The sequence below is a fragment of the Dromaius novaehollandiae genome, chromosome 13, assembly GCF_036370855.1.
Source record: "Dromaius novaehollandiae isolate bDroNov1 chromosome 13, bDroNov1.hap1, whole genome shotgun sequence".
Classification (NCBI taxonomy): domain Eukaryota; kingdom Metazoa; phylum Chordata; class Aves; order Casuariiformes; family Dromaiidae; genus Dromaius; species Dromaius novaehollandiae.
Window position 1 is genome coordinate 2114639 of NC_088110.1, and position 20055 is coordinate 2134693.

Below are 20055 nucleotides of genomic sequence, written 5' to 3' on the forward strand. Positions count from 1 at the left end.
ATTCCAGCTAAGTTCATGCCCTGCATCAGGATAAACAAAAATCCCAGCTTTGTTGGTATCAGGTAAACCACCATCCTGGTTTCACTCTTTTTAATTACCAAAAGAAAAAAAGAATCCCAGTCAGTTCCTTTTCTGCACCCCTTAACAACTTGCATCACTCTCCTCCATGAAAAGGTGACACTTGCTTTTCCGGATACAGCTACATTTCTCTTGACCACAGCAGAGATCCTATCTTCAGCTGCGAGCAAAATTGGAAAAAAAAAAAAAAAAAGGTAATGGAAAAAAGAAAAAGGATAAAGGTGCATGGAGGTTTTTACTCATTTTGTTTGATCACAGGACGGGAGCACTAACAGACTCATGGGACACTACATTTATCATGAGATCAGTGCCTCCATGGGAATTGCTAGTGCTGACAACAGAGCCAAGGATTCAGGAGCAGGATGAGGACGGGGTTCCAGGAAAGCCATGCTCTTGCCAGGGGGTAGCCAACAACATTGCCCTTGTATTTACAAGCACTCGGGAAGTCACCGTAGCCTGCCAGTCCCTCATGTGCACCGCTGGCTCCTAAGTACCAAGTACGACACAGCTGTGTCTACGCCTTGATCCACACAGGGTACCTTGCACACCTTGAGGTCTCCTGCATCCTCATTCCTCTCCCTGCAAGCTTTGCTCTCTTAACTATGAGAAAGCCTCTTTCTGAAATTAATACTGAATTAAAAAAAGTGAATCTAGACATCTTGATTCTATTCTTTCTAATGGGTACCATGCACTCGAATGCTTTCAGTGGAAAAATTTTTGCAGAATTCCAAGATGTACTGTGTGACCCAACTCTTTAACAGTTCCAGAAATCACAAACAGACCCAAGCTCAGATTAAATGAGTAGAGAGCGAGTAAAAGGAGAGACGTACGTTTCAAATGCCATGAACACCAGTTTTGAAACAGATGCTTTACTATTGGTCACATCTATTTTAAGAACTGAGCCTTTCATCCCAACTCCCTGCATGAGTCTGTGGTGTGACTCAGGCAGCATAGTGACAAGAAGTTACACTCTGCAGAGCGGCAGCTCCAAACAGAGCAATCCCCTTTCGAGACGCTGGATTTGGGTTTCCCACCTTTCCTTCTCTGGATAGGAGAAAGCCTGGCACAGAACAACAGCTCCCTCATCCCACACCTGCGTGGATGTTTCACTAGCAGTAATTATGCAAATAAATAAAGAGCTGTCAGTATCTCATGGAGAAGCAGATAGTGACCACAGGTCATCCCAGAAATTAAGTTATTGCTATGTTCTCACTTATCGGACACTGTAGGTAACTCCGCTGGTAACCACCAAAAGCGACAGATTACCCTTGTGCTACCAGTTCATGCTGGATGGAAAGGTGTGGGGGAACAATGCAGGGATCCTGTTTAATCCACTCCCTGCCTTAAGGGCAGGAGGTTTCTCAATCTGAGTGAAGCTTTTTCATCTTGATGGAGACAGGGAGGGGGGTAATCTCTGGCAGGCTCCCAAAACTCTTGGAAATTTATCATGCCTGCCAAACTTTGCAAAGGTTTTCCATGTACATCGTACATCACTGGGTGTACTTACTACTCCTGACTTACACAACAGGAGCTGCTGAGCCACCTTCACGTGGTAAAGAACTGCAGGTTCAAATTTCCAAGAGCGCAGGAGCCCAGTGTCACCTTGAAAGCTAAGCCAGAGCTGCTGATTCACCAGGGATAATTATGGCAAGGAGCGGTACGCTGCGGGCTAGGGGAAGTACCAACGAGGCTCCGGCCACGCACTCATAAGGTCAGCTTGACACTCAATTCCACTTCCCTCTCCTAGTGGGACATGCTGTGATGGACAGCGTCTCAATATCAAATCAAGCCACCTAAAACAAGGCGTAACATGAAGAAGTCTAATACATACAAGACCACCTGTCAAAGATTATCAGATACCCCAAGATTGATTACATCTGATGAGCTCACAGCAGTGTCAGTGTCCACAGCGTCCCTCCTCATGAGGAGTACTGGCTGGAGAGCATGAATTTGAGAGGATGAAGAGGACTGGAAGAAGCTCTGCATCTCAGACTGATGGAAAAGCAGAGGAGTCCTTTGCAGGACACCCAGAAATGTCTGTTAGGCATCATGCAGTTGGTTCTCTTTCAGAAGAATCTTCTCTCCAGGTTTGAACGCTGGCATCCCCAGGTAAGGGCAGCTGGCACAGCGGAATGCATCTCCCAGGTAGCACTGGCAAGAGAAGGAAAAGCAGTTTCTGTTTAATCAAAAACCAGGGGCAACTTTCAGTTCTCTCCCACTGTGATATGGTTTATCCAGCTAGAGGGACGATCCACTCCTCAGTGTGTATCAGCACAGAAACCACTTCCCTTCTGCCTCCTCCCAACACATGCTCGGTGAGGTCAGTTAGCAGAGCTGTGCAGGGCCCTGCACTCGCATGAAAGAGGCCAGTTTCCACCACAGCCCCACAGGAGGGCGGCGTCACCCAGGCGCTGCTACTTGCAGGGCATCAGCAGCTCCCTAGCCACCACCAAGTCCCCCTGCGCTCCCATGAGGCCATCTGCAACGAGCAGATCGCTGATCAGCGTGCCAGCGGGTAGGTAAAGGTTCACTGTTCACTCCGACACGTTCTCCTGCATGGGTGGTGGCGTGCTGTAACACACAGCACGCACTGATAAGGCGCATGTGGGCAGAGGGCAGCAGGCTGTTTTAAGAGCCAAGACAAGCAGGGCAAGAAGCTGTGCAGAATCTGCATGGGCAGCGTTTGAAAACAGAAATCCAGTTTAGGGAGCAGTCACTCAGGAAGATATTTCTCAGACACAGATTGTGCAGTACAAACCACAGTATAGAAAGAAAAGCGATCATTTACATTTCCACAGGCGGATTTGGGTTGTGAGCTCTTCTTCTCCTGTTCCAGCTCTTCAGCCAGGCCACACGTGCTGCAAAAAATAAAGAAATCACATGCATCTTTCTGCTTAAAGGTTAGGGGTCACCAATACCTGTCGAAGCCCTGCTCACACACAACAGGCAACAGCCCTCACTCTGTTGCAAGACACAGCTGATCCTGGGAATTTCACATTCTCTGACAACAAGGTTTTTAACAAAAACAAGTGCTGAAGCACATTCCTCTGGTTGAAACCAAGTGGCAAAATGGCTCTAAAGTACTTGGTGATCTTTTTAAACCTACACGGGCTATTTCTTCTGGAAATCTGAGAAGGAATCAGGATTTTAGCGAAGGCTGTACAAACTGTGCAGCCACCCTCTACCCCCAAGAACACTGCTCATGGTATCAGTGCAGTAATTTCTAGCAGTTTCAGTGTAGCTAGCCAAATGGTGAGAGGAAGATGCTTTTAGAATTACCTTTCCGTACCTGGACTAACTTTTAACATGAACTGCTTAATCAAAAGTGTTTGGGTTTTTAGTTAAATTTAGTGAATGCTTATATTGGTATTGTTAAACCTTCACAACTCTTCAAATAAAGCAAGCCCTAAGGTTTTCACAGGGCAATTAACATGCTGGACACTAAGAGTCAGGCAAAGCAACTTCACTTGGCCAGCATTTCTGAATTTAGTACCTTAAAAAAAATCTTATTGTATTTGGACTTGCATTCAGATTGCTAAGATAAAAATAGATACAAACCAAATGAACTATGCTTTGAAGAACAGAAAGTGCCTACAATCTTTTTAAAAATGATGCAACTCTAAAGGTTCAATATTACAGTCAAGAGATTCACCAGCAGGCTAATCTCAACACTAACCAGTTCTTGCAGGCTTTCTTCTTGCCCATTTCTTTGCAAGATGGAGCTCTGAGGGATGATGGATCCGGCTTCTTCAAGTCCTCTGAATCCAACAGCTCATCTGAGTCCAGAAGATCCTGGAAACACACCATGGAAGACAGGACCCAGGAAAGGGACTTGTCAGTAGGTAATGACATTGCTGCATTATGTTCAAAGAAATGGTACTCTCTGAATAGCATTAACTTTAAAGTGCTGCAGCCCTGCCCTCTTATCTACGTCTCCTCTCCACACTCATTGCACCTCTGGGCACCCAAGACCTCATATAGTAACAGAGAAATTTTGCCCTAGGGATGTTGTTCTACCTCTCAAGTTGCAAAGCTTGCCAAGTGGCATGGCTGAAACTATTTAGAATAGGAAAGAGCAGAAGGGAAAGGGAACAACAGCAAAGCCTCACAAATAAATATAGATACCATCTCTTCATCATTCATATCATTGGCAGAGAGAGTCCACAGCTTAGCAGTAGCCGGGTCCACAGAGGGCTTTCCTGGAGCCAAAACAAAGAAAGAGACAGCAGTTACTCCAGCCACTGTCCTGTCTACTCCCAATAAATGGAATTCAAGCAACTCTGGAAAGCCCCACCCTGTAAGTTTGTACTTCTACTGTAGCACTCCCTACCCCAGAGCTGTTTCAAGACTATTTCAAGAGATGCTTGTCACTTGAGAGGCCGGCAGTCCAGACATTCACCACTTCTTACCTGAAGGACGAGGTTTCTTGGCAAAGGAAAGTTTGAGCTGACTTGAGGATCCCACTTCGAAGTTCGGTTTCCTGCCTTCCATCTGAACAATGAGAAGGTCATTGCCTTGGTAACCCAAATGCTCTCGGACCGACTGGGCCTCCTCTGGGGTCAGAGGATCCTTTTGCAGCTGCAATGCAAGATCTTGGGTTAACTTCACGCAGAAGCACCTTATCTCAGTGCCCAGTCCAGAATGGCTTTGAATACAGTTCATTGGCTGTGACTGGCTCCCTTTGGCTCTGGCTACTCATCCCCCAAAGCGGAGGGTGAGTCAGGCCCAGCTCCGGTGTAACAGAGCTGTTCAGCGTGATGCCAGACAGCAGTCACGATAAGAGACAGGTACCTTTTTATTTTCAACCCTAAAGAAAAACATTATCTTCGCAGTCAGTTTTTACGGCAGGCAGTGTTCATGCATATTTACAGCAAACCTGAGGGGCTAAAGAGCTAATACATAGCAAGTCTTTCAGAAATCCCTGATCTACTTTTCAGGATAACAGCATGAGGGAGTTTCTTGATGCAGTCAGTATACACATACCTCCTTCACTTCCACCAGCCCAGAGAGAGTCAGAGCTGTGGGCAGTTTGGCTGCTGTCTTAATTTTGCTGTTTTCTGGAAGACACAAAAGCAAGTGGTAAGAGGAGGGAAGAACAAGAATACAGGTCATTGAGAAACAGACGTGGTGCCTGAAACACAGAAGAGCAAAAGCTTTGTAAGGAAGCACCCAAGCCAAACCTTTGGTCTAAAATGGGCCCTCTCCAGTTCATGGCAGGAACAAACCAGCACAGAGAGTCAGCAGCTTGTTCATTAGAATAATGGCCTGAGGTTAAAAAGCTAGTTCTTGCTCTGGATCTGTTCTATATATGCCGAAACCTTCCTGAACCCAATTAAAGCCCATTAAAAAAAAAAAAAACACCTCTCTCCCCAAAACATTTTAACATATTAAAGTGCATAACTCATGAAGTTTTCAAAACATGGACTCCTACATGAACATTATACTCAGAAATATAATATTCAAGAGCTCATTCTAGTAGGCAAAAGTTATTAGTCACTATTTAATCATAAACTCCTAACAGACCTCTTCCCTTGGGCACAAAATAGCACTGAAAAAAAAATTCGCCCACTTTCTCACACTAGTCCTACTTGCACTTTATTCCACATTCACCAAATTCCTGCCTGACATTTACAACTTTGGAAACAAGAAACCCCATCTACTCCTGACTTTGCATGGTCTTTTTTGTGTCCCAGAAACGTTCCCCCCATAGGGTACTGCCGGCACTGTAGAGCCACTACCAGCTTCAATACATTGGCAAATTCTCCTGACCTCAAAGAGGAGTTCTCTGCTGCCAGTTAAATCACCATTTTCAGCACTGTAGATTATGCCAACAAAAAACAGTCAGCATGGATGCTTCTACTCTTATCAGGTAGGGAGTTATTTCCTCCTTCTAGCCTGAACCAAATCACTACGCCAACAAGGTATGAATGTAGGTCACACCTAAGACAGAGAAATAATCCAGTATCCACCTCCTAGTGTATTCCTCCAGCTGTCCTATGCAACACCTGCAGGTGCTCTGGCTTCACTCTTAAGACTTAGTCCAAACATTTCTACGTTTTCTGGATAACAGATTCTCAGCTGAATTCTGGGACAGTCTCTCTCAGCATTTGTTGCTAACTTGTAACATCTAAAGGCACAATACTTTTCTCAGGACACCTATTTTCAAAATCAGTTCAGAAGCTCTTAAAAAATGTGACACCTGTAGCAATATTTAACTCTTCAATGGACACTGGTCTTCTGCTAGAGCTTGTACTTTTCAGTGTGGTTTAGGAACAAGCCTATTCTGCACTTTCGACAGGAGAATCCCTGTAGATATCTTGGATGTCTACCAACTTAAACAAAGGATAAAAACCTTGCTATTCAGGTTAGCATGTGAGGAGAATGAAAGTCTTTACTTTGAACATCAGTGAGCGTTCCTGCTCCTCTCATTTCAGCCTAATCCTCACGAGAATTTCTTTGGTTAGTTTGAAAGCAGAACTGGTGCAGATTCTCTCACCTGATTCTGTAACCACTGGTTCTTTCAGGAGGACACGGCCCCCTGGCTTAAGTATCCGAGCTATTTCTGCCAGTACATCTGCACTGTGCTGGACGGTACTACCTGGCACCACGCCAGAGAGAATTACATCGAAACTGGACTCCCTGTGAGCCGCTGAAAAGAAAGAGATGAAGATATAAGGTGATATAATTTTATATACCCCCCCCCCCCCTTGCTTAATACATCAGTTTCACCTCCTTTCCACATCTCTCATACTTGTGCACAACAGCGGTAGCTGATTAAAGACACTAGTCATTAGAAGCCTGAGTAGGGTGAACCACCTTCTTTGCTCTATCGCCAGTGATAAGAGTTAGCTTCTGGTATAAATGCCTATCTACAAACCAGGGCAGCTCATAGAATAAAAGCACCCTCTCCATTTAGAGTAGTGGGAAAAAAAAGATCATTCTCACATTGAGACAGCTGGTTAATGTTTTCCACGGACACACGGATATCAGCTCCCACCAGCGCTTGAATTCTATCCACCAAATCCTTCAGTGCCTCAACTGGCGAGGAGGAGTCCCAGATGACGGCCACACGCTGTCCAGGTACGATTCCATACTCCCCCATTTCTGCAGCAGCACCGAACCTGGCAGGGACAGATAGGAGAAGGGGTGGTGAGGGAGAGATGGACAAGAATGAGACAGACAAGGTGATTAAGGGACTGGAGCTCCTCCTAAATAAAGAGAGGCTGAGAGAGCTGGGATTGTTTGGGACAGAGAAGGCTCTGGGGGGGGGAACCTTATCAATATGTATAAATATCTGATGGGAGGATGTCAAGAAGATGGGACCAGACTCTTCTCAGCGGTGCCCAGTGATAGGAATGAGAGGCAACAGGCACAATCCCAAACACAGGAAATTGCAGTTGAGCACAAGAAAACACTTTTACTGTGGGGGGTGGCTGAACACTGGAACAGGTTGCCCAGAGAGGCTGCTGAGTTTCCATCCTTGGAGATATTCAAAACCCAACTGGATGTGGCCCTGGGTATCCTGTTCTAGAGGACTGTGCTTGAGAAGGGGTTTGGACCAGATGATCTCCAGAGGTCCCTCCCAAAGCCAACTATTCTGTGAAGAACGTTAAGTGCCAAGCACATCAGAAAAGTTCCAAGGAGTGTGACTTAATCCACAGAGCATTGCCTTCTTGTAATAAATGGGATTATTTTCAGGAGACAGGCAACACAGAGCTTCCCACAAGCTGAGTGCTAATGCAGCATTAAGAAACGTCTACATTTAAGAGCATAATTCAGTTGCTCTCCAATTAGGAGGCCTGTTTCTCAGGGAGACTGCAAGCCTTGTTTAAAAAAAAAAAAAAAGTACCTATTTTCCTTAAAGATTTAAATAAAAACTTATACAGGATTTCTAGAATTCCAGACTAGTGACAACTATTTGATGTTAAACATAAGCTTGCCAATTCTGCACTGAACATAACCCAGTGGGTGTACATTTCCACTGTACATGAGAAACAGTGACATGTGACAGTCTTGAGAAAACTCTCTGCACCAGTATTTTAGTAAATATCATATTTCTGATAGAGTCCAAAGAAAATATGCATTACAAAGGTATCATTTATATAGCTTATCATAGTCACCAAAGTGACATGCCTGCTTTGGAAGAGCCTGTTATATGTAAGCTCTTTAGCCCAAATCATATCAACATTGGGCATCCTGGACATCTGCTGGGATCACTGTGCATCCTGGAGTTACATAGTTGGGTCTTCCCCTTGCAATATCAAGCTGCAGCCTTTCAAGGCAGCCTCGCAAATAAGATACCCCAGTAGGTCCCAAACATAATGTGACAATAAGCACTTTTAGTCAGAGCCCAAACTGTATAAACAATACCAGTCTGCATCAACCCCTTGAAACATAATCAAAAGAAATTAGGAAACTACTGGAGTCCTCAGAGACAAGATGTTGTAGTCTGCCTTCGGCTGGTTTAATGGCTAGGAATGACTATCAGACACGCATAAGTTAAATTCTTGATGGGGCCATGGGGGAACATTTTTGCCACCATAGCTTCCAGTATTATTTAAAATGCAAGGTTCTGTGTACCAGCCTACACTCTCTTTGTTCTTTTAAATATCTCCAGCTTTAGAATACAATGACCTGGCTTGCTAAACCATCACAATGTTTGGCTTTGTCACCATGAACAAGGTGAGCACTAACTTTCTTCTATCACAGCAAGGATTCGTGCCAGTGACATTTAGGTTCCTTCGCGCCACATCAGGGAGGCAGCCCCAGGGCTGGGTAGATAGTATGCCGGAGGGGTTCCTTATCTTAATTTCACACGTGTTTAGCAGCCCTTGAGGCTCAGGACTGTTACTCCCAGAACTAGGATGAGAAAAGCGTTTTAAACAATTTTGAAGGTTTCCAGCTTTGATACCTTAACAAATCTTCTGTTCTCCAAGATAGCCTGTATAGCACATCAAAACTACAAACCAAAGTGTTCTGAGAGCTCAGTGTCTCGTGATGCAAACCAAGAAGCTCCTAGTGACTGAGACTCAGTTCAGCGCGGCAGGCAACTACTAAACCAGACCTACAGTTGCTGAATATCCCTCATGCAAAAAGGGAACGCTAAACCTCTAAGTCATGGAGGCAGAAACAGTTTGTAAGGATTTGGAATTAGCTACAGGAAGGAATTTCACAGCCGGGATGAAAAGCAAGCATTTGAAGAAACAGTAATAAAAATCGGTTTCTCAAGGAGAACTGGAAATAATCCAGTTCATTTTGAGAAAAGAAGAGACATGTTCAGTAGATAAGTCACCGGGTTTCGCTTCTTGTTAGTCTGATGAGTAGCTAAGGCGCCTGGGAGTTGCACAAGGATGTGACAAACATTATCAAGGTTATTTCTCTGCCTTAAGCCGCAGCAGCGACGTGGTCACAACGAGCCTTGGAGCCTCTCGTTCCCGAAGGGCTTCTCTCCAAGCCCAGGTCTCTCAACCGTTGCTTATAAAGTCTTTGATCTTAGACTACTTGACCTTCCCAACATAACGCTTTCGGTAGATTAAAGCTCCAGAGAGACTGCCGGGAGTGGCAGGGAGCTCCCCTTTGAAGCCCCAACTGTCCCTTTGAAGGTGTCACTAGCCCTGCTCCTCAGCGAGGAGCCTGAGCAGATTTCACCGCCTAGGAGCCGGGCACATCAGCGCTCCGGGGGGGCCCTGAACACCGCCGCTCCTCCCGCCAAGGACACGGCGGCCGCAACAGGGAGGCGGCGGCGCGGCGCGGCAGCTCTGCGGCGCGGATCGAACCGGCGGCGGCGCCGAGCGCGGAGGGGGCCAGCGCGGGCTGCCGGCGCGTGTCCTCAGAGGACAGGGCCAAGCGGCGCCTGCCCCCGCCTCCCCCAGCGGCGGCACCGCCCCGCGCCCCCCCGCAGGCGCCCAGGGGCGACGCGAGGCCCCGGGGGGGCTTTCTTAGGGGGAAAAGCAGACCCTGGGCCAACGGGGGGCCGCGCCGCTGCGAGAGGCGCCCCCCGGCCCCGCTCACCTCAGCGACACGCGCGGCTCCGCTCGGCTCCGTCTGACGCCGTCACCCCGCGGCCCGCCCTCCAGCAACGTCATCGCCCTCTGCCCGCTTCCAAGATGGCGGCGGCGGCGGCGAGCAGCCTGCGGCGCGCGGGCTGGCGGCTGTGGCGCGCCCGGCCGGGTGAGGCGGGCGGGGGGCGCGCGCGCGCGGGGCGGTGCGGCGCGGGGGGGGAGGGAGGCGCGCGCGCGCGCCTCTACGCGCGGCCCGGCGGGCGGGGCGGGGCGGGGCGGGGGGAGGGGAAGGTGAGGTGAAGGGCAGCGGCGGGGCGCCGCCAGGGGGCGGCAGGGCCCGGCGGGGCTTCCCGCCCGCGGCAGGGGGCGGGGCCCGCGCGGCCGTTGGGGTCGCGCGTGGCAGCCGGCGCCGCCGCGTGTGGCTGCCGCTCGACGCCGAAGCGGGCGGTCAGCGCCGTGGCACTGTGGGCCGCCCTTTGGGTCAGGGCGCAGGCAGCCGCTTAGCCTGGCCCCGGCTCTGGCCGTGCCGGTGAAGCGCTGGACACTTGGCGCAGCGCAGCACAGACCTCGGCCTGGGAGCCGGCACCGATGTGCTGGTGTCCGTATGGGCGACGAGGGTGAGCCCTTCCCTACGGCCGCCTTCTGCGCGATGGGCTGCCAACTCTCCACATAGCTACGGAGCTTGGAGGCAAATGACCTTGCTGATAAAGGTCCCTCCTGGAAAATGAAGTGGTCGGATGAAGGATATTACAGGGGCCTGCTTTGAAAATGTGCTAGCTGTTAGGGTCAAGATGTGAAGAAACTCATTTTCGATGCTCAGCAGATCGGCCTGTTAAGCCTTTCGACACCCTGAGTAAAACTGTCCCGTGCTGTATGCATAAGGCTTTCCCTGGAGAGTGAACTCACAGGATCTCTGGCCTGTGTTGTGTGCAGAGACTGTTCTTTCTGAGCCAAGCACAGTTAGTTAAAACTTAAGGGACAAAAAAGTGTAACAGCATTTCTGCTGTTTGCAAGCTGGCGCTATTAAAAAGGAGTTGTACTTGCTGCACGCTCAGTCTAGCAAAAGCCAACCCCCTCTTTTGCTCAAGAGAAATTGCACTGGTGTCCGTCAAAAAAGTCATTGATCTGCACGTAAATATTATGTGACAATTTAGCCAGCTTTCCTTTTCAGCTGCATGCGAGTTTAGTGTTGTCCAGGTCTCGTTCCCACTCTAGCGCTTACGTAACACGCCGTGCACGTCCTTTCAGCCATGTATGGCTTGACACGACTCAGAATAGCTAGCAAAGGAATTCAGTAAAACAGCTGGCCAGCTTATTCGTTCTTTTTTTTCCCACCACTGTGTGACATTTACCAGAAAACTGAAGTAAGAGATTGGTTTCCTTTGAGTTTGCAAAGGAAAATGGGTTGTCAGTAAACCCAGGACTTAGGGTTGAGTGCTTTTTAAGAGCAGGTCATGTCTGTCCCTTTAAGATACACGCAACCCAAGCTTATTAAAAAACAAAACCTCAAGGCAGTTAAATTAAAAATTCTCATAGAATAGCCGTAATTGAAAGATGCGTCGTCTTTGAGTCATCTTAGAAATAAACACAGGGATCAGCATCTTGTATCTGTCAAGATTGCTATCTCTCCTGAGTATTACTCATCCCGTGTCCCAGGCTCAGGGGTCGACACTTCCAGCTCATCTGTTTCGCTGTGGACCAAAGAGGAGGGAAGGCATGCCGTGCAGGACTGATGAATGTTTGTCTGCAGGGGTCTCTTTCTCACAAAACATGTTCTCTTTATTTTCATCAAGTGAATGTAATCCTCAGCTGAGAGAGGTTTTCCTCTGAAGTAGAAAAATACTGTCTCCCTCCAGAGTTTTCTGGGTCTTTCAGCGGTATTTGTGCAGCTCTCTTCCTCACCTTGCGTTCCCATGCCTTTCTCTTGTTTGGAGGAGACGTCTGACTCTCCTGGTTTCCATTTCAGTGCTTAGGTGCCAGCTCTACCGACCCCAGCGTGCCTTCCACGCCTCAGCTGTGCTGAGGAGAGTCTCAGATGAGCACAAGAAGGAGCCATCAGCATCTTCTTCTACGCAGCAGTTTGATTCCCATCCTACAGATCACCAGCCTGAAGAGGAACCTCAGGGCCCTCGCCCCAGGTAACTTACCTAGCTATTTCTAAGTGCCATCCTGTCACCAGTGGGATTGGAAGGCCTTGCTATGCTGAAACTCACGTCTGCTCAAAGACAGCGAGATCCAGAGTTAAGCCAGAGCGTCAGGCTTCAGCAGCTGGAGATCTGATTTGCTCTGACAGTGCAAATTCTACTGGCCATCGCAGAGTCAAGATGGGACGTGCTTTCAGGAAGGAACCTCTGTAGTCTGCAAAGCACAAGCCTTCACTTCTGGATTTTTGTTTGTAAATTTACAGTTGTGTTGTCCATACGTGCATAAATGTAAAGGCCCTGTTGGAAAAGCTTATAGTTAGTGTAGGTGGGTTTTTTTGTTTTAAAGAAGGGTGATAGCTGAGCATGATCAGTCTCCAGATAACCATCTTGATCGAGACCTCTCCTAGTTCACTCTTTTCCCCTTATGACAAAAGTTGATTAAGAATCCTTTCTCCAGAATGGTAGGGATTTTAGAGGAAGAGGTGGGATTTTGTACTAAATGAGCAGATCTTGAAGTGTGTCTGCACACAGCGGTGGCAGTGAATGAACAGAAGAGTCCAGGTTGCTGATGTTTGCTGGTGACGTTCCCCTTACTGTAACAATACCTTCTCATAGTTACACTGGCCAGGGCGGCCAGGAGTCTGAGGACTATGAGAGCGAGGAGCAGCTGCAGCATCGAATCCTCACAGCAGCGCTGGAGTTTGTGCCTGAACATGGCTGGACTGCAGAAGCCATTGCAGAGGGAGCCAAGGTATGCGGGGAGAGAAGCGAAGAACCAGTTGAAAACTGGACGGAGCTGAAGTTCAAAGACAGCCAGGCCTGCATGCTTCCCCCACATACTCTTGGGCGACGCACCCTAGTCAGAGTGGTTATACCAGCAAATGATACTGGGCAGAAACGAATCCCAGCTACTACAGGATAAAACTGTAAAAGTTAAACTAAGGCACAATGTACAGTAGTGATCCTAAAGAGAGGAACATATGTACAGGAAGAGCTTTTTAATGCAGTATTGTTCTGTTTAAATTCACATAACATCATATACAAAATAAATAAAAAATATTTCCTAGTTGGATCCTGCTTAGTAATGTATGACCTTGTCTATCCTTCTCTCTTCTTCCCTGCAGACCCTGGGTCTCTCTGTTGCTGCAGCAGGGATGTTTCACAACGATGGCAGTGAACTGATCCTGCACTTTGTGTCTCAGTGCAACACTAAGCTCTCTGAGCTGCTGGAGCAGGAACAAAAACTAGTGCAGCTGGGCGAAACAGAGTGAGTACTGGGTATGAAAAGACACCTTCCTTGGCACCCAAGTATTCGGGATTGGATAAGCAGAGACGTTATCCAGTAGACAGATACTAAAGTGAAAGTGTAACTTGTCCAAATAAACCTACCTTCTTTGACACAGAGTTGGACCAGAGGTAGGAAGACTACATAACAGTTTGTATCTCTAATGGTGAAGCTGGACAGAGATTGATTTTTTTTTTTGAGTTCAGAACTGAGTTTAACTTAGGTGTTCTTCATATTTGCATTTTTTCCTCTTGCAGAAAGAAGACTACAGAGCAATTCCTGAGAGATGCTCTGGAAGCCAGACTAAGGATGCTGATTCCATATATCGAGAAGTGGCCCCAGGTATAAAGGGAATATAAGGATTGTCTTTCTTGTATATATTTTAAACATCCTATGGCCTTTAGCACAGTCTCTCCACCAGACCAGTTCAAGGCCATAAATGAAATCCTCAGTAGGTGTTTCAAATGATTTGTAGCTTTCAAGAGAAGAGCACCTGTGGAAGGGGGCAATTAAAGGTGTCTTTAGAACAACACTATTTCTTGCAGTTCCGGAAGGGCAAACCTCTCTATTGTTCGCTCCACCCATCTGGGATCCCCAGGGGATAACCGTGTCTCCACTTAGTTGTACTTGAGGCATCATTACAAGTTAGGCTCCTTGCAGCTGCACTGGTATCACCCGAAACTTGGAAATGCAGAAATACTGCTTTGTTGCAAGAAACTGCCCTGCCTAGTGTGTGAATGAGGAACTCTTCACAATCTGAGGAGGGTAACGCTATAAACTGAGAGGGTTTTTGCTCCAAATTCAGATTTAATTCTCAAACCTTTCTTCCCAGGGACAGAAGGGAATTGTGCCATAGTAAGAAATAAAGAGTTTCCATTGCGCAAAGAGGTTGCTACAAAGTTAACCTTTGTTGGCCAATTTAACCCTTGCTGGTCTCTGGACAGCTGAATCCGGTGCTCCCTGGGGAGAGAGAAGAGAGGATTCACGCCTTTGTTAGCCTAACTCGTCTTGTCAAGGATGTGGTTGGTTTGTGACTCTTCCCGACATATGTGTTATTACATTCTTAAAAGGCTACAAGATCTCAGTAGGGCCATCATGGCTATATCTCCTCTGCCCTTGGTAGCTGGGTTTGAGCTCAAAGTCGAATTCAGAGAACCAAGTGATTTGACTCCCTGCCTGTAGGGACACAGCACAAGTGTGAGTCAGCTCAGCCTGTGCTGAGTTTCCGTGCCTGGAGAGGCAGCTCAGGAGAGCCAACACTGGCATCAGAGCTGAGCAGAGAGCTTGGGCTCCAGTACGTGCCGAGTTGTGGGCTCAGCTGCCACACTGTACGTTCCTCCCAAATCTCGCTTCTTGGAAAGACCGGTGCCAGCTGAATGGAGCTTGGAGGACTTGCCATGGGAGAAGCAGACAAGTCAATCGCAATAGGGAAAAGATACCAGAGCAAAGAAATGTTGGTTTGCTTGATGCTATGTCCTTCTGTCTTTGACTCTCCCATTTATCTATGTATGTCCTTCTCAGGCTCTGAGCATCCTGCTGCTCCCGCATAACATCCCTTCCAGCCTCAGCCTCCTCACTAGCATGATTGATGATATATGGCACTACGCTGGAGACCAGTCCACAGATGTAAGTCTTTCTGTTAGGCTGGTTAGGGCTCTGCACTTCAGCAAAATGAAGGATTGAGATAGGCGTTGGCCTGTGTCTCTCTTGAAACAATCCATTTGTTGAACGGGGAAGACATTTTCTGAAGCACCTAGGGGGCTTCAGAAGCTATATTCTGATTTCCAGAATATGACTCACTTTTTAGGCAAATTAAAAGCACTTACTTTCCTAGACTTATTTGTAAGCTCTTTTTTTTTTTTTTTTTAGAACCCAGACAAAATTGCTGAAGTTTTGAATTAGTGACTAAAAAGTTGATCCACTATTCAATTAGCAAGAAATATATCTCTACTGAAGCAGCTGTCTCTTTCACCAGCAATAGCATTTACTGATTTTACTTGAAAAGCTTTAAAGAATCTACCTAAAAATACCAGTAGCTTATTAAAGCTTTCATCTTTCTGGCAGGAAATAAAAGAAAATTATAACCTTAATTACAGCAATTAATAAATTATTTTAATTCAAATAGATGTAAGGAGAGATGGGAAAAACTAAATGAACTATTTTAACAAACTACTTTAATAAACTTCTTTTATGTGAGTATAAAAGAGAAGCTACTACAGTGAAAAATAAATAAGATGATGGAAAAATTAAAGGAATAAGCCAGAAAAGAACTGAAAGGTTGTGATTGCATCAGGAACTGCAAGTCCCTTATGGGTTATGAAAGTCACAGTGACACATCAGAGTCACTGCCTGCACTGAGCTGTTCCTGAAGTCTCCTTACTGACTCAGGCAACAGAAGAGGTTCTTAAGCTTTTTTTTATATCTTTTATTTGCACCTTCTGATCGATCTGCAAGAGTTTTCTTGGTGAGCTGCAATACTGATCACACTCCCTTTTTTCCCAGTAAAGGGGTTTAATGTCACTTGCAGTAGAGCCCTCTTCGGAAAGCCAGGAGCTATGTAGAGTATATACCCTTGCATTGGCAACCCCTTCATGTGCTTTTCAGAGCAGGAGGAGAATCAGCACAAAGAATTCAGTCTCCATCTCTCTGGGAGAGATCACTGCAAATGGCAACATGAGGGATCAAAGTTTGCAGGTCATGGTGTGAACAGTAGAGCTTTCAATCAAACAGTTGTTTTCAAAATCTGGACCGGTGTTTTCATTTCTCTGGTGCTTTTTAATCATGAATCATGGAACAGCCAGTATTTTAAAAAGTACCAGAATTGTTTCACCACCATAATAGAGGTAAATGAAGACCCATTTTTATAAAAATATATTATTTTGTCTCCAGTGATTCAAGTGCAGCTGGAAAAACTGAAGAGAGTTTCTGGGTTTTTTCTGTGCATCTTTGCATTGCCATAACCTATTGTTATAACGCATCTTACAGCATTGCTGCCAGCAGTATACTGATGCATTTAGGGGCTCAGTGGGCAATACTGGTATTTCAATGATAGGATTTGGGAAAGGTGTATTTCCCTGTGGTGTCTTGTTCATTTCTGTTGGAAAGGGAACAAAGAGATGTTCCCTTTCTGGTGCAAACTACAGCTGAAGTTCAATATTAAATATAGATTTCTTTCTACTAGATTAGATGTAGAATTGTAGCTTTTTATTTCCTGATAAGGGTCTTTAAGGCAAGATGAACTCTTGCTCAGTGCAGCTGGCTAGCTGGGCAAGGGAGAATTCCTTTTTGTACGCTGCGGGTGCCTGCTTGCAACCAGAAGCAGGTGGTGGTGATTGTCACTGTTCTGTTCAGCAGTTTTATACAAATACTTGTGACCTCTGTCTGATGCCACAGGAGCAGCTGTGCTGTCAGGTGTCACTGTTGGATGGTGGCCCACTGCATCATAGAGACAAGTTATACAGGAATGAATGTGCAGTCCTAGAGCTCTGTTCATTAAGCAGTTTCTTTCACCCGGGGCTGCACGGTTGCTAATGATGGAGAGATGCTATCCTTTTTTACTTGTTGTTCTCTGGTCTGCTTTTGTGGTCTGCATCCTTACAGGATTCAGGTCAAGTCTCTCTCTCTCAATTAATGCCCTTGCAGTTTAACTGGTACACTCGTCGGGCTGTGCTCACCGGCATCTACAACACCACAGAACTGGTGATGATGCAGGACTCATCCCCTGACTTTGAAGAGACCTGGCGCTTCCTGGAGAACAGGGTAGCTGATGCCATGAACATGGGCAATACAGCTAAGCAGGTAACGTTATTGGCAAGGTCTACAGGCAGTGTCCCCCTCTGCTGTAATATATGTGCACACAGAGCTGGCTTTTTGATCATGCAGGTCACATGCCTGCTTAGAAACTGCCTTGTACCTACCTACTTGCAGGGGATTGCATAAATGCTATCAGTTCAGCACCAATAAATGCTTATATATTTTCTAATAAGATGACATACAGGCACCTCTTGGTATCATACTGGCCCATTTAGCTAGGAGACATATACTCCCAGGAAATCCCTTCTTTGTTTCTTATCTCTGGCTATTCTTAATCTGCAGTGCTTGTCTTATATCAGCACCTTCCTGTAGCAAACATATATTTGTTAGATCTCTGTATTTGATATAATGGCAGAAGAAAGATAGAGGTCATGTTCCCCTCATGTTTCCTAGGTACAGTCAACCGGAGAAGCTCTTGTCCAGGGACTGATGGGAGCTGCAGTCACTGTAAGTAATGCTGAAACCAGCAAGGCTTTAACGGCAGAATTGTTTCTGTTCCACACTTAATGTCAGCATGTTTTTCCTCCCAAATCTAGAGGACAGCAAGAGATTTCTCTTTCATAACTATGTGTAAGGATGACTTTCTGTGTAGTTGGGAGTCAGTTTGCTATTCTGTGGTGAAAACACTTATAATGTAGTGCAAAAATAAAGATGCAGCTGCAGGATGAATGATCAGGATGGGAGACAGGAGATCAGAATAAAGATATAAAACTGTTCTCCATCTCTTGTAACACAGTCTCTTCCTCTGCCAGTCTCTGCTTTGGAGATCTTGACAGGAGGTCCGTGTGCCTGTGGATACACAAGAGGTGACACTTTTCCCTAACCCACAGCAGGATTACTTCCTCAATCTGCATTCTGCAGAAAGACTGCTTGGGTTGGCTTGCCTGAAATGCAAACGGAAGCTCCTGTCGCCTCTGGGGAGCTCACTGTCCACATTAGGGTGTCTGCCAATGTTTTAGGCCAAATTGCTACCTGGCAGACAATCATGATCATGACCTGCCTCTAGAAGTTGCTTTCGTTGTTTCACTTGATTGCAATATCCTTCCAAGAATTCATTCAATTCTTGGTAGCATCCCAGGCTACTGTGTTCCCATATAAAGGTAGCTGCATTTTTCAGTAGGACATGAAGTAATCCCTTGTGTACTTAAGAATGATTTTTAAGGAGCTTCAAGGCCCACTGTGATGGCTTATTTGGACGCCTCCCATTGTGTATAGCAGCAAAGTTATTTCCTTGTTGCCAGAAATACATTTCTTTTGTGCTTACAAGTACAAGAAAAATCCTGAAACGTAAATTAGAAATCACTTCTACTGTATGATGCAGTTCTCAAGGATCTCTCCCACCTCCTTCCACCGGCAGCTATGGTGGGATCATTTCACATTCTAAGTGTTTCTCAGCTTCTCTCTGCATTCAAACCCATAGTGTTTCTCCTGACACTTGCCAAAAGCACTGTAGGATCCTCTACCAAAGAAATTCAAATGCAGCTTACTGTTAATATTCATCATATGTCAATATGGTGCTCTGCTACGAATTGCATCTGTGCAGTTTATGTCCCACTACTGGATGTTTAGTCTTACTTGTGCAGCAGATCCACTGCTCACACAAATGGGAGGACATACAAAAAACCACCAGTGCCGCCTTCTGAAGGGAAATGGGTAGCGGCCAGCTGGTTAGTGCAAAAGCATCAGTGTGTTAACTCTGCGAAGGAACCAGTATGGGTCTCCCAGGTCCAAAGCTGCAGCCACTGGACAGGTGTACTGAGCTCTCCAAATTCATTTGCAACAGATAAACAAGCTTACTGTCAGTAGGCTTAAATTCAGTGTGCCTGTCTATATACAGTCACACAAATCAAGACAAGCTGACACCCGCTAACCTAGAAAGTAAGAAAGGGCTTTCGTAGCTTGCAAGGATACATACGGCTGTTCCCCTGAGTGGATCTAGAGCAACGTTTCTCCAACCCTTTTCCTCTTCTTTTGAGCATAAATCACACCTTTCATCATCATGTCTCAGCTTTGACACTCACAAGCAAATACAGCCACTCTTAACATCTACTTCAGCTTTCATACTCTGAAAATAAGGTGCGTTACATGATGGTACTGAAAGCAAGAGACTGCAATAGAGCGAAAGCCAACGTGTGCCTTCTTGGCTGGAGACCATGGCATTCGTACCCGGCGGCACAAATTTCCACCTCCCAGACTGAAAAGTGCTGCTCATCCTTGCCGGCGGGGAGGGTGGGTTTCGCTCCAGAGCGAAGCTGTGGAAGGGGCGTTTTGGCGGCGCGTGGGAGTGCGTTTTGGTGGCAGAGGCAGAGCCTTCCCTCGAATAAACAAAGACCCCCGGCTGCCTGGAGCAGAGCGGCCGCGCAGCGCTTTGGCAAGAGGTACGAGTGATGCTCAGCCTTTTAATTTCCTTCCCCTTCTCCACGTGTCCCGCAGATAAAGAACCTGACCGGGCTGAACCAGCGTCGGTGAGGAGGGAGCCGCCAGCGCGCCGCTGCTGTGCCCGGACGCCGGCCGGGAGCCGCGGCTCTGCCGCCCCCCGCACCGCACCGCACCGCACCGCACCGCGGGACTCGCGTCGCTGCTGGAGCCGCGCTGGCGGCGCCGGCCGCCTCCCGCGGCCCTGCGGGCCCTGCCGAGCGCGGCAGCCTGCGCTCCCTGTTCGCGCCGGTGCAGCAATAAAGGCGACCCCCTGCCGCCGTGGCGGAGCTGTGCGCTGGAGCGGCGCCGCGGGCGG

General features: G+C 47.0%; 2 protein-coding genes across 2 annotated transcripts; one reads left to right on the forward strand and one right to left on the reverse strand.

The window, feature by feature from the left end:
• Window positions 1-931: 931 nt before the first annotated feature.
• On the reverse strand, window positions 932-10221 carry CIAPIN1 (cytokine induced apoptosis inhibitor 1). Its single transcript, XM_064519367.1, has 9 exons — window positions 10090-10221; window positions 7024-7199; window positions 6575-6727; window positions 5062-5135; window positions 4488-4656; window positions 4204-4277; window positions 3755-3870; window positions 2867-2936; window positions 932-2229 (listed from the first exon to the last, which is right to left on the reverse strand). The coding sequence occupies exons 1-9, from the start codon at window positions 10161-10163 to the stop codon at window positions 2119-2121; spliced, it is 1017 nt and encodes a 338-aa protein (XP_064375437.1). The 5' UTR covers window positions 10164-10221; the 3' UTR covers window positions 932-2118.
• Window positions 10129-20021, forward strand: COQ9 (coenzyme Q9). The gene is made up of 9 exons (XM_064519368.1): window positions 10129-10248; window positions 12046-12217; window positions 12839-12974; window positions 13348-13490; window positions 13766-13850; window positions 15030-15134; window positions 17151-17306; window positions 17715-17768; window positions 19755-20021. The coding sequence occupies exons 1-9, from the start codon at window positions 10185-10187 to the stop codon at window positions 19788-19790; spliced, it is 951 nt and encodes a 316-aa protein (XP_064375438.1). The 5' UTR covers window positions 10129-10184; the 3' UTR covers window positions 19791-20021.
• Window positions 20022-20055: the final 34 nt, after the last annotated feature.

Coding starts and splice junctions, on each gene's coding strand:
- CIAPIN1 (XM_064519367.1), bottom strand. CDS start 10,163: ATGACGTTGCTGGAGGGCGGGCCGCGGGGTGACGGCGTCAGACGGAGC. Junction 4,657..5,061: donor GGCTGGTGGAAGTGAAGGAG/GTATGTGTATAC, acceptor CTTGCATTGCAG/CTGCAAAAGGATCCTCTGAC. Junction 4,278..4,487: donor CAAGAAACCTCGTCCTTCAG/GTAAGAAGTGGT, acceptor TTTTGGCTCCAG/GAAAGCCCTCTGTGGACCCG.
- COQ9 (XM_064519368.1), top strand. CDS start 10,185: ATGGCGGCGGCGGCGGCGAGCAGCCTGCGGCGCGCGGGCTGGCGGCTG. Junction 10,249..12,045: donor GCTGTGGCGCGCCCGGCCGG/GTGAGGCGGGCG, acceptor TTTCCATTTCAG/TGCTTAGGTGCCAGCTCTAC. Junction 13,851..15,029: donor ATATCGAGAAGTGGCCCCAG/GTATAAAGGGAA, acceptor TGTCCTTCTCAG/GCTCTGAGCATCCTGCTGCT.